Source organism: Leptinotarsa decemlineata, unplaced genomic scaffold (genome assembly GCF_025532065.1).
Source record: "Leptinotarsa decemlineata unplaced genomic scaffold, Ldec_3_MD MMD2_tig00026307_RagTag_RagTag, whole genome shotgun sequence".
In the NCBI taxonomy this organism is placed as follows: domain Eukaryota; kingdom Metazoa; phylum Arthropoda; class Insecta; order Coleoptera; family Chrysomelidae; genus Leptinotarsa; species Leptinotarsa decemlineata.
The window spans coordinates 2,092,455-2,106,013 of NW_027412681.1; the positions used below are offsets into that span (position 1 = coordinate 2,092,455).

A 13,559-nucleotide genomic window follows, 5' to 3' on the forward strand; every position below is an offset into this window, starting at 1 on the left:
TGAGCTTACAGCAAATTAGGCAATATCCTTGAAGTAATCATAAATAAAATATGCCAATTACAGGGGTATCATCGTTCCGTAAAGGTAGTTATTATTATATTTATGTAACTGAAAATTAATATGAAAATAATTTTTATTTGATTGTTCATTTCAAGTATTGTTCAAGAAATGTTTCGAGGAAATCAGTGATATAACATTTATGTGTCGATGACAAAATAATTAGGTAATGAGTATTGCTGACTAATTCTTGATGCGAATGAAAATATGAATTTGGATATATTGAAACATTTAAAAAAATAGCAATAGTCGACATCTAGTAAACAAAACTTTATTCAAGTTTCTGTTAGCATTCTATACAACCAGGTTCCTGTAAACTGCTGTGAGATTTCTGGTAGTCAGCTTATGTGAATTGAGTTACCGACGCAAAGATGTCGTTACATGCTACACACAACATTTTTATAGGTTCAGAACAAATACCTTGATTTTTTCAAGACAGAGTCTATTGAGAAGCCGTTATTTTTTCATTTATGACGAAAATTCAATCTAAACATATTGAAAAATTACTTTACTATACAGTTCACATCAGAGCTGCCTTTTTTTTTGAATAACTGTTTTTCAATTCGATGGCGACTCGTCGAATTACTACTATTAGAGGTTGCTGAGGATGTCGTCATAAGGGTTGCACCGCTTACCACAAAATCTCAAAGATCATTTATGAACACACCAGACCTCTACAGGGGTTCGAACGAAGTTCCATTGGAGGAAGATAAACGCTGGCAAGGCGAGCTGTTTCCATTATTTCTCTTGTTTATATTAATATCACACTCGTTTTTGTGAATTGTCCTGCTTATTGGCAACACTTGAATGCTGCTTTTTGGCTAAAAAGGTAGAAGGAAGCTTATTAATTCAATTACATTCTTTTTAATAGCTATACAACTAATAACTAATCCCTTATCTTAGCAGCTTTTTCCACCAGTGATTCTAGAAGAAAGAATACAGTTAACTCAACGTGACAATTCATTGAAATTGTATTTACTTACCACTTATTAGTTTATACATATATGTAACTCTGGTGTATATATACATAGGGGTATCAAATGATCATTTCCATCTCTCCATGTAATGTAGTCATCTACTTGTAGCTAGCACAACGAATAAATCTACTTTCTATTAATATTACTGGAGTTTTTTTCCCAATACCAAACCGTTATTTCAACACCTCGACACGTGTTTCGATCACCAAGTGATCATCTTCAAGAGGAAGATCTTCCTTTCACCTCAACACGGTTTGCTGTTGGAAAAAACTTCAGTGATATTTATTACTACACCAAAGGTTCCAAACACTGCATCACAAGTACTTTCTATCACCACGACCCACTCTCCAAATGTAGCTAAGCACCTTATTTTTTACTAGTAAAACCCCCTCCATTATAGCGTCAAACGTTGCTCCTATTATTTATAGACGTTTGCAGGTTATACCTATTTCAATTTTTAATAGAGGTTCAGGTCTTACTTAAGTGATAGAAAACAGTTAGTGAGATCAAATGAAAAACTATCACACACTAAGGATATCTAATGGGGCGTTCCACAAGGATCAGTACTGGTCCCGATTCTTTTCCTTATTTATGTAAATGATCTTGTTACTCTCTCAATTCAAGGAATTTTTACGATTTTTGCGGATGACACCACGCTCCTTTGGCATGGAAAAAATACTTCTAATATGAAAGAAACTATCTACAGTGATTTAGACGTTGTGAAAAAATGGTGTGACGCAAACTACTTGTGCTTTAATATTTAAAAAAAACTTACTCACCTTCAGCTGTAATATTAACAATCTATACTTGAATGGACAAATTCATATGAATAAAAACTAATCCAAATTCCTGGGAATCTTCATGGATAACAAATCAAAATTTGATCAACATATTTCAGCTTTGAATAAAAAATTGGAATCAGAATGTTACGCACTTCGAATAGTTTCAAATGAACTGAGTTCATCCACATCAAAAATGGGATATCACTCCCTGATTTAGTTCCACCTGAGATATGGTGTTGCCTTCTGGGGATTTTGCAGTCAACAACTTATTCATTCAGTGTTTGTTTTACAAAAGCGAGCTGTTAGATACTTATGCAAGGTGGGAGTGCGTGAGTCATGCAGATCATTATTTTTGAGAGGAAAAATTCTCACTATTGCTTGAAACTGTTTGCCTGATTTACAAAAAACATAATATGGATGGAACTCCGGAACATACAAATTACATAACCCGGCAAGTAACTGAAAATAAAATACATCTTCCTGATCCAAACGAGCCAAACAAAGTATTCTTTAATTTATGAAAGTAAAAAGCTGTATAATCACATACCTTTCGAAATTAGGAAGGAAAAAAAGCTCTAAAAAGTTCAGAAATCTTGTTAAAGATGCCCTTACAACTGAAGCGTACTACAATCTTGATGCATATTACAATGGAACTTTGCTGTGATTTAATGTAGGTGTTTTTTTTAATTATATTTTATGCTGGGATATATATTATTTTATTGCCAGGACTTGTGAACTTATGTTCAAATTGTGTATATTTGTTATTTACATCTTTTGAAAGGGAATATACATACCATTTTGTCTACAAACTTTGTTGAATTTTATTTTCTATTGTTATATTTTATCTATTAGATATGTGAACTTAGTTTTGCTCAAATTGTGTTTCTGGGTATTTGTGTTTTTGAATTGGTTCTTTTCTTTTATTCTTTGAAGTGCTATATATACCAGATTTTTTAACAAGCTTTGTCAATAAGATTGTGTTCTCTTGGACAATAAAGTATATGTCTATCAATTGCAATGCTGCCTAAATTTATCTTCGACATTCAAAAACTGGAACCAGTTTTGTTGAATACCTCAGATGGATTGATCATTCATGGAATTAGTTCACAGAAATTGTATTTTCGTGCTATAGTTACCCATTGATTTTGTGTTTCAATTGTTTATTCTCATTTGTGAATGTATATTGCCCTTTCACTTGTATGTCATGATAAACGAACTTCTTATCATCATTATAACACTCCTGTTCCATCTCTCAGTAGTTGAAGCTCGGGGAATAGAGAAATGATTCGCTTAATTTGAGTTTTTTCTTCTCAGCGCGAAACTTCTATAATGTCCTCGTTTTAGAATGCAGCACGAGACTTATAGAAACTTCAGTATCAATAATTGACGAAGTCCGCAATTGAAACTACGAGAAGCTTTCAGAGGAGTAGACTAAAATCGTGAAACACTTTCTTCCTGAACTTGGATGACTATCAATCTGATATTCCAGAAAGATAACGGATGAAGAAGTGAATTTTAATCTTGAGTTGCAACTGATTGGGAAATTTTTGATTGGAAAAAAACTATACTCTCAAATGAAACTAGTAGACTAGTTGGAAAAGTTGGAAAAAATTCATTGTTGATTTTTCAAAAAGTTAATCAACAATTATTAATTGAGATCAAACCGATTTTAAAGACTGTATCGAGGACAGATACATACGTATAAAAAATAAGCCCAAGCTGTTTGGTTCTGATCTTTCTTGCACTGATGAGAGGTAATATAGGATTTTCTAACAGGGACTAACGAATTTTGATAATTAATAATGGCCATCCTATTGAAGGTAGGTACATCTGTCAAATTAAAAATGATGATAATTGTTTTTATCGATAGATAAAAAAATACAATGTATGGTCCTTGGTCCTACGCTTTACGGAAAGCGTAGGACTAAGAATTGAACCTTGAGGTACACCTGCGGAACTTGACATAGTTTTATCCAAAGTTACGCATTGATATTTTTCATTCAAATAGTTAATAATCAGTGTAGAAGAAGAGTATGAGAAACCTATACAGTTCAACAGAGCAATCAGAAGGAGGTGACTTATTTTGTCAATGCTTTAGAATAATGTATTAAAACAAGAAGTGTTAATTCATCATCATCTATTGATGTATTAATGTCATCAACTTCTTTCAGTAGGGCAGTCGTGCAGCAATAAAAAATTTCATTGATATGTCACATACACTTTGTTTAATTAAAATTTGAAGATAAGAAGCGTCTAACGAAAAACTCTATACCTCGACAAGAAGCGTCTAACGAAAAACTCTATACCTCGACTCTAGTTTTCAATGAATGATTGAATTGAGACTTAAAAATCTTCAACACCACATTAAAAAAATTCTAAATGGTTGATCTAGTAGTGATGTGATGTTCATAGTCATAGTCATTCTCATAGTCATAGTCATGGTCACGGCCATGGCCTTAGTCATGGTCTTGATCATAATTATGCTCATCGCCATGGTTATAGCCATCGCCATAGTGATGGTTATGATCATAGTCATCTTCATCGTCATGGTTATGATCATGATAGTCATCATCCCTGTCACCGTCCCCACCATCGACACCGCCACCGTAACCTCGTTATCATCATGCTCATATACACACATCGGAAAAGTCTAGGGATATTTTTGAAAATGGCAATAATTTTTTTTAGATCGATTTAGGGAAAAAAGTTGACGAGTGATTATTAAACGAATGTAACTTACAACAAAATTTATTAAATGGTCAAAAATACTGAGTGTGCATATAAGCAAAACTAAAAAAAATATGGCTCTTCTTTGGCACCCCGAAAAAAAATCATAATACAAAAAAAATGGAATCAGTACAAAGTATGGCCCCCACGCTGGTTTATTACGGTCCTACAACTATCGTGCATCGACAAAATGAGATTGTCAATGTCTTGTTGAGGTACATTTGCCCATTCAGCGATTAAAAGCTCTCTCAATTGAAACGTTGTGTGAATGTTTCCCATATGCGGAGTAATTCTTCGTTAAAGCATGTCCCGCATATGCTCGATGGGATTCAGGTCCGGTGATTGTGCTGGCCATGGCAATACATCAACTCCTTCGTTGGTGAGCCAGTCAGTCACTAGACGCGCGACATGTGGACGAGCATTATCGTGCATTAGGTGGAAGTTTTCACCAACAGCACCAGCAAACGGACGGACGATAGGTAGAAGAATGGTGTCGAGGTACTGTCGAGCTGTGAGGGAGCGATTTGGAAAAACGAGATCGGTTCTGCCGCCGATCATGATTCCGCCCCATAGCATTACTGTACCACCTCTGTATGTGTGGACTTCCTGGACGTGTCTCAAACGTTCATTATTTCCAGGTCGTCTCCACAGTCTTACTTGACGAGAATCTGGATGAAATCCAAATCTGGATTCGTCTGTAAACAAAACTGCGGCCCAATCATTTGCATCCCAGTTTTGATGTTCTTGACACCACTCTAATCTTCTACCGCGATTGCCTCTCGACAAAGGTGGACATCTAAGTGGCCTTCTGTTGTGGAGATCTGCTTCATGCAATCGATTTCTGACAGTATCATGACCAATGGTTACCTGGTGCGTCTGCTGCAACACGTTAACCAACTCAGGTGCTGTGATTGTCGGGTATCTTCTTGCGGTTAAGACCAAAAATCGGTCTTGAACTGCAGTTGTAGCGCGTCCTCGCCCTGGATGTTGTTCGGCTGGACTGCCAGTTTCACGGAAACGCCGCCACAATCGACTGATAACACTTTGGGAGACCCACAAACGAAGAGCTACATCATTTTGTCGCATGCCACCTTGAAGAAGCCCTACAGCACTATTCATCTCAGCCAATGGTAAGTGATGGCGTTCCATGTTAAAGCACAATATTTCCAGTTTAATTGCTGAGCAAGAACTGCATAGGATGTACAAACTCGACACTTTCAGATTATTCATTTTAGCCGAAAACCTACAGTTTGTAAAAAACTTGATAAAAGATTAGTTACCGTTTTTGCAGGCTTTGTTCAACCCATAGAAATCTACAGGGTGGTCGAGTGTACCAATTCAATCGAAATTAAACGACCTCATGCATTTATTTTTATGATATTTAGTATGTTATAAAAATATCCCTAGACTTTTCCGATGTGTGTACATAGTCATAGTCATCGTCATACTTAGAGTCATAGTCATATTCATAGCCATAGTCATGATCATGGTTATAGTCATCATCATAGTCATAGTCATAGTTGTGGTCATGGTCATAGTAGTAGATTTGGTCATGGTCATATTTATATTTATTGTCACAGTCATAGTCATGGTCATATGGAAACATGAATCTCATTTCATTATATATTCGAATTAGAGGTCCTAATCGTTTGTATATTCTTATAATTTATCGAAAATTTGTCCTCAAGTTCTTCATGAAGTCTAGATCGAAAAAATCTGTGAATCAACATCTCATTTCCCTCTGCAGATAACGGAAACGTATATCATCCCCTCTGAATTCAAAACGATCCTCTCCCACCCCTCCACCCCTCGCCCGCCGTTCCTGACCTCCGCCGAAGTCGTCCGCGCGCCATAATTACCCCGTTTTAATTGCCGGCTCAGCAACTTTGGATATCCTGAGCACAAAGCCAACAAAAAACACATCATAAAACACTGCAAAAGGATTTTAGTTGAGCAAATAACTCACGTCGAGCGGTTCCTGCTATTCCTGCTATTCCTGCTAACATTGTAATGCGCCTCTTACCTTTTCTGCACTGCAAGCACAAATCTTTTTGTTATATTAGGTAAACATGTTTCCGGATTACGATGCCGCAGGGGTGCCTGATAAATCATGTGGATGTGGGAGAGGTACGCTTTCAGGAAAAATTAGTGCCACATGCGAGGTCGACTCGAATTGCAAGGGAGTGTTTTGAGGTATTCCGCAAGGTTCCGCATCGGAGGCGATACTTTTTTGAGTCAATTTTCAGTGAAACATGTTTAAAATCTGTTTAAAATCAGAAGGAGAAACTGTTGCGAGCTAAGAACTAACGAGGTCTTATCTTTTACGTGTGATTCCTAGCATGGGTTGAACGATAGCAAGTGAAAATCGATCGTTCAGCCTGGGGCTTGTACAACACACGGCGGTCGAGTTGAGTGAGTGAACAAAGCACCCACGTCGAACCGACCGGCTACCGACCGACCGATGGAACAACCACTGATAGTGGATCCAGAAATATACAATTTCGGGCTCCTTCCTTGAATCATTTTGTATCATTCTCTATTTTGTATTTGGTTCAGGACCAAATTGTCAATCTACGATTTCTCTGAGAATACCGTTCACTTTTGTAATCTGAAGCTAGCGCTATGAAACGTTTGTGAGTATACAATAAATACTTCCATTAGAATATACGTATTCACGATAATCTTCAAAAAAATAATTATTATGAATTTCAATTGAAACACTTTTAGTGGATTCAGTATCTCATGATACCATGGATGAAGAAGAGATGATTTGTAGTTATGTAATGGTCATAGCTATAGCCTCAGTAATTCTCATAGTAATAGCCATAGTCATGGCCATATTCATCGTCACGGCCATGGTCATGATCATGGTCATCGCCATGATTATAGCCATCGCCACCGTCATCTCGTCATCATCATACTTATATACATAGTAATAGTCATAGTCATCGTTATTGTTATAGTTATATTCATAGTCATATTCATATTCGTAGTCGTAGTCATCGTCATAGTCATACCCATGGTCATGCTCATAGTCATAGACATGGTCATATTCATAGTCACAGCCAGATTCTTGATCATAGTCATATTCATATGCCTGGTCATAGTCATGGTCATAGTCATCTGTATCTGTAGAGTATGGAGGGTGAGTGTAGAGTCGCAGAACTTAGGTCACATGTGACCCATTGTACATCCTTCCAAGGAGTTGTCCTCCTAGGTCATCGTCCATCCTGTCCTCTCCAGGAAGGTTAATAAGTCAATAGGAGACATCTCCTTTATACTGGCAGGTGTAGGCCAAGACTCGTCGAACACACAATTTCTTTGGCAACCTTGAGGTGTCTTATAGTGGCCTCCACAAAGGGGGAGGCCACCAGGGGGAGCCGGTTCCTTGCCTTTATTCAAGGCGGAGGTCTTGGCGCCCGCCGCAAGAAGTGCCTTTGCTGTTGGAGGTGATCTGCCATGTCAAGCCTCATTCCAAGCGGCAGATTGGAGTGGACACTTCTGTTCATCCCCAGCCACCGCCTCAGATTGAGGTGAGCACTTCTGTCCAGCCTCGGGATTGGTTTTTGTTGTTTCTGTTTTTGTGTTGTTCCATTCATGTGTGTTCCCACGAGTAGCAAGGAAAAAGTTGGTCATCTCTGGCAGAGCCCCGCATTACCAGAGGTAGGCTGATTACAATGAGGTTTCGCCCAGTTTCACAAGGGGAACATTCGTGGCCGCATATCACCCTGCGGCCATTCAGCTGTCGGCATGATTCCTTACACCTAAGTTTGGGTAGACTGGTCCACGGTGGCATGTTTTGCAAAGGCTCTTGGAGGGTTTTTGTTCCTTTCACCCTACTTATTTCTGCCACTGACCAGGAGTCCGGCGACCCCGTCCGCAAGGCCGCATTGGCTTCCCGGACAGGGCCTCCGTTCCCCTGGCCGTTCCCCCATCCGCCACCCACGGGACAGTCATATTTATATTAATATTCATTTTCATAGTCATAGTATCATCGTCATCATAACCAGGGTCAGGCTCATGGTCAGGGTCATGGTCATGGTCAGGGTCAGGGTCATGGTCAGGGTCATGGTCAGGGTTATGATCAGGATCATGCTCACCTACACCGTCATCGTATTAGTCAGAGTCTTAGTCATAATCATCGTTATGGTTACGAACATCGTCAAAGCCATCGGTATAGTCATAGTCATCGTCATGATCATCGTCGTAGTTTTAGTTATAGGCATAGTCATGATCATAACCATAGTCATTGTCATTCCTCGTCATTGTCATCGTCGTTGTTGCCAACGTCATTTTCATCGTCATACTCATCGTCATCGTCATCGTCATGGTCATCAACATCAGATTAATCAGACTTGTTCCTTCAAGGAGAGATGCATTTGCAGCCAAGAACCACTGATTAGACTTTGGCGAATTCAAACAGTCTGGTTTTGGTACACGAATACTTTGCTTTGCTTTTGAGCTCTAGTTTCAAATTATTTGAAGCATTGGAGCAAAGGGCGAGGGACTTTGAAGACAACTAGTACATTTGTCACCAAATTACCTTGATATCTACCGCAATTGTCTACGAAATTCACATATCGTGTGTAACAAACCCGAAAAATAGCTTCGCTACATTCTTAATGTGTTTTCCATTTCGACAGCAAAGCAGCTTATGCTTCCCTAGAAAAAACTGAACATACATAATGTTTTTTGTTTCGTACACTTTCACAATCACGGCGCTCTCAAAAGAGACGAATCTCGAAAAATAATTGTTCGTACGTTTGTAAAACAAGGTGTTGAACGCATCTTTCTGAAGAGGAATAAAAATTGACAGAGCGGAAAATAATGAGCGAGCAAACTCAGCAAAAGTTACCATATAAGAGATCCATTACAAAGATGTATGCGGATGATACATCACGGCCGGGAAGCTTTGCAGGGAGGCACTTTTTCCCGTCGTTAACTTGATTCATTTCACGACTTCCTCCTACGGGGTGGATACAGCATTCAGAAGTGAGCCGGACATATGTTGGACTTTGACCCGGTTCAGTTTGTGTTTGTGAAATTTCGGTCAAAGGATGATTTCTATGACATGCCTGAAAAGAGACATGAAATGATCATAGAACAAATTTATAAATCATGGATAAATCGAGTGAAACCATGAATATATTTGAGCAACAAGCGTTTCGAAATAAGACAGAAAATTGTAGTTCAGTCATCTGATACCCATTTATAAATCCTTTCCTTAGCTACCTTCGACCAACTGTAAACCGATGATATGCTGACTAGAGGGAATATAATTCATCAGTTGAATAATAAAACGAGGATAACATTGTGAGAAAATCCTTTATGTTGATATAATTCCTTTTTCCTAGTAAATAAGTCAACTTTTGTATATTGGTCCTTGAAGTTAGAACTGACTATTCTTGTTACGGGTTTCTCTGTCTTCTATTATTGTTAAAATAGTAACTGTCCCATCACATTCATCGATAAACAATCCGCAAATTAATTTACTCCTTCGACTCTGATATATCTTGGCCAGTTCGGAAGTCGAGAGGAAGGGGGACTATTACAGTCCGCGCTGTACAAAATATCCCACAAAAACTTCACTGAGATGACGATAATATGAATCATTTGTATGATCATCTCATTACGAACGTAATGTTTTGGAACCATTCTCCACTTCCCAGTGACCGGGAGTGACTCCCCCGTTTCATGAAACAACCCCCCAATTTTCTCGGCCCACTTCCGCATATCTGGTATATCATCTCGAAGGCACAGCTTGCCGGAGACGTCATTAGAGTATTTTGTTATTTCTCGCGCGTCCGCTGCGGTGGATTGGCCGGCTCAGCCGGATTTTCCAACATGGCAAACTTGATGCATCTCGGTGTGAAATACGGAATGCAATATCCGGTTATTCGACCCAGCCACCTACTATTATGCCCGGTACACATTTTGATTGATCGCCGTTTTGTTATTGGAAAACAGAACCATCATGCGAGGTGAAATAACTTTTCGAGATTGCGACCGAGGCGGTGATTTGCTGGGTGAGAATTGGCGGTGGAAGAATTTGTGATTGACAATTTTTGAAACCTAGTTGAAAACCCTATCTGCAGTAGTGTTCATGATTGATGGGTAGTATATGTAGTGTTCATGATGGATTGGAAGTATCGTTACTACGATACTGCATTGTTATAGATTTTATTTCTGACCGGGATATTATAAGCTTATATCGTCATAGTTACGCTATCAATAAAGAGGGTCATAACTCCCTTGGGACATTATAGATTTTATAATTCCCTCTACCTTTCACAAGTAAAAATAAATAGAAATGAAAACTGAACCATATTTTATTTATTCACGTCATTACAAATAATAAATGTACAATTTTGAAATGTTCCCTGAAAATTACTTCCGCCACTGGAAACAATTTCTTCTTTTGTATGGCTGGAGCTTCTGTTCACTACAGTCGAGGTACCTGCCTCTTCTGATGACAAAGTAGACAACATACGCGCCGTTTTATTTCTCAATTCGATGCTATTCTCCAAATACCCCTCCGCCACCGTGGAACTTTTCCAACCTCCGTGTCTTTTTAAGTTAGTCATAGTTGCTCCTGCATTGGCTAGAGCAGTAGCAGAAGTGCGACGAAGGCAATGTCCCGTATAGGAAGATGAGTTTGGCAATCCTAAATACATTGCGATTTTGCTGGGGATTTTCCCAAAGATGTTTTTTCCAATTGGCTGAGATGTACATTTATTTTGTCGGAAGCTCAAAAAAAATCGTTCAATACCTTTAGGACGCAAAGACATATAAAGTCTCAATAAAGGCAAAGCGGAGAACTCTTTTTCATCCACAACTGTAAATTTCTTCGATACACCAGTTTTACTTTCCGGTACGTTCACTACCATAACGGAATCCCGGTCCTCTATATCCGATATCTTCATATTCAAAAGTTCCTGACTTCTGCATCCTCCAAAATAACCCATAATCAAAACAACCTATAACAAAAAAAAAGGAAATAAATACACACAAAAAGGAAAATAACAAAAAAATTACCTTATGCAATAAATGAATATCATTAGGAGCGTCCTTTAGGAATCTGATAACATCCTTAGGAGATAAAACAGCAGACTTTTTCGGCTTATAACTCTTACTCTTCCGTTTCAAAAAAGCCTGTAGTTCATTGAACTTGGTGATATCTCGTTTCTCATGTATAGTCACCATCGATTTTAGCATTGACCATTTAGTCCATAAAGAATTCGGACTATACGTTTCTGACTGAAACGAATAAACACAATTACTACCAAATCTACCGAAAAACATAGAAAATTCCTTACCAGTTCTTGAAAATATGCCAGAAATACAGTTTCAGTGACATCTTTTGGCATAACATTTTTCCGTGTCAGCCAGTCCAGATATATCTTGTATTCTTTTTGGTATACGGCTTCACTTTTCGATGGAATTAATGATTCTCTTGCTTCTTCAGCTTTTTTCAAAATATCCTCCATTATATTTGGGGTAGAAAACACGTTTTCACCGCAAACACAGCTTGATAACAAAGTTCTGTTCATAAACAAGTAACATAGCAACAACCTAGCAACAAGAAAACTCTACTATAATCAACGGTACCTGATTCAAATATACCGGGAAGGTAATGAATTGGTACATTTTCCGTTTCAAAAATGAACAAAATTTTATTGAAATCGGTCAGAAATAAAATTATCTATGTACCACGGGAATTAATGAGCCTTAATAACCTCAGGCAATTGCTGTCCCTCGGGCAAGAGGCCCTCGGGACGCAAACTTTGCCATTGGTAATTAAGGCCCTCCTAATTCCCTTGATACATAAATAACTATTTTCTACACCCGTACTCTAACAATACACTTATATGACCATAATCCGTTTCATAATGACATCCATTATGATACAGATTTTTCATAACGATACAGATTATCAACCAATAGAAAACCATAATTTTTCAATCAAGAATCCTGTTCCTTTGTTTGTCCTAGATTCTAACCTAAGTAACTAATTGCTTTATTTGTCAAAATCAGTTTTCATTTTACCTACCTATATTATCAAAATGTCTGAAAACAGCGATATAGAAGGAATACCATCCACTCCAATATTTTTAAAAGATCAGATTAATTACAGTTGTTATATTAAATATAAATATAATTAGAATCTTTATAGTTTTCATATATCCATGATAATACCATTAAGTTTGTGTTTTTTTAAAGAAATATGAGGTAATTACTGTAAATGTGTTCAATACAAATATAATATTTATACTTTTTCTTTATTTATCGGGTTTAGAAAAATAGCGTATGCAACTCCCATGTAATGGTTATTAATACACTCGCATATACCATACAAAACTCGCCTTCGGCTCGTTTCGTATCCCCGTTAATGCTCGTGTCTTAATAACCATCATTACATGATCGTTGCATAATATACTATTATTTAACTACTTTACAATATGCTTGTTTGTAGCACGTCAAAAAAGAAAGTCCAATAAACATTTTTTCGCATAAAATTTGACAGCAAATACAGGAATTCAAGAACTGAGTTACAATATGTTATTAAACTATCACAGCAGAGATGCGGCAATGCGTTTGGCTTGGCAATGCGCAATGTAATCCTCAACAGTGTTAAAACAATATTTCAGGAGATACTTTTTTAAGTATTTTTTAAAGGCATTAATACTCAATTTTTTTTACATTTGATGGCAATGTGTTAAAAAGCTCATAGTTCAGTGAGTTCGACTGTGAAATATTTAGTCGAAAACGGCTGCTTCGGATAAGATGAGCATTGCGAGTGTTGTAGCTGTGTACATCCGAATTTCTCGGCAACACCGACTGACTTCTATGAATTTCAATTAAAGTGTGAAATAAAAACAAACATGGTAAAGGCATAATTTTCAATTTTTTAAAAAACTCTTGACAGTGATCTCTGAAACCAATTCCGGCAAGTACCCTTATTGCCTTCTTTTGCATTTTGAAAATTGTTATCACATGGGTGGAATTACCCCAGAGA

General features: G+C 37.6%; 1 protein-coding gene across 1 annotated transcript; it reads right to left on the reverse strand.

Annotated features, from left to right (window-relative positions):
• Positions 1-10,856: 10,856 nt before the first annotated feature.
• LOC141485116 (uncharacterized) lies at positions 10,857-12,300 on the reverse strand. Its single transcript, XM_074181156.1, has 3 exons — positions 11,860-12,300; positions 11,579-11,800; positions 10,857-11,520 (listed from the first exon to the last, which is right to left on the reverse strand). The coding sequence occupies exons 1-3, from the start codon at positions 12,091-12,093 to the stop codon at positions 10,873-10,875; spliced, it is 1,104 nt and encodes a 367-aa protein (XP_074037257.1). The 5' UTR covers positions 12,094-12,300; the 3' UTR covers positions 10,857-10,872.
• Positions 12,301-13,559: the final 1,259 nt, after the last annotated feature.

Bases quoted from the DNA above. Each gene is read 5' to 3' on its own strand.
- LOC141485116 (XM_074181156.1), bottom strand. From the start codon at position 12,093: ATGAACAGAACTTTGTTATCAAGCTGTGTTTGCGGTGAAAACGTGTTT. The intron at 11,801-11,859 runs GTAAGGAATTTT...TATTCGTTTCAG, and splicing joins TGGCATATTTTCAAGAACTG to TCAGAAACGTATAGTCCGAA. The intron at 11,521-11,578 runs GTAATTTTTTTG...TTTTTGTTATAG, and splicing joins ATATTCATTTATTGCATAAG to GTTGTTTTGATTATGGGTTA.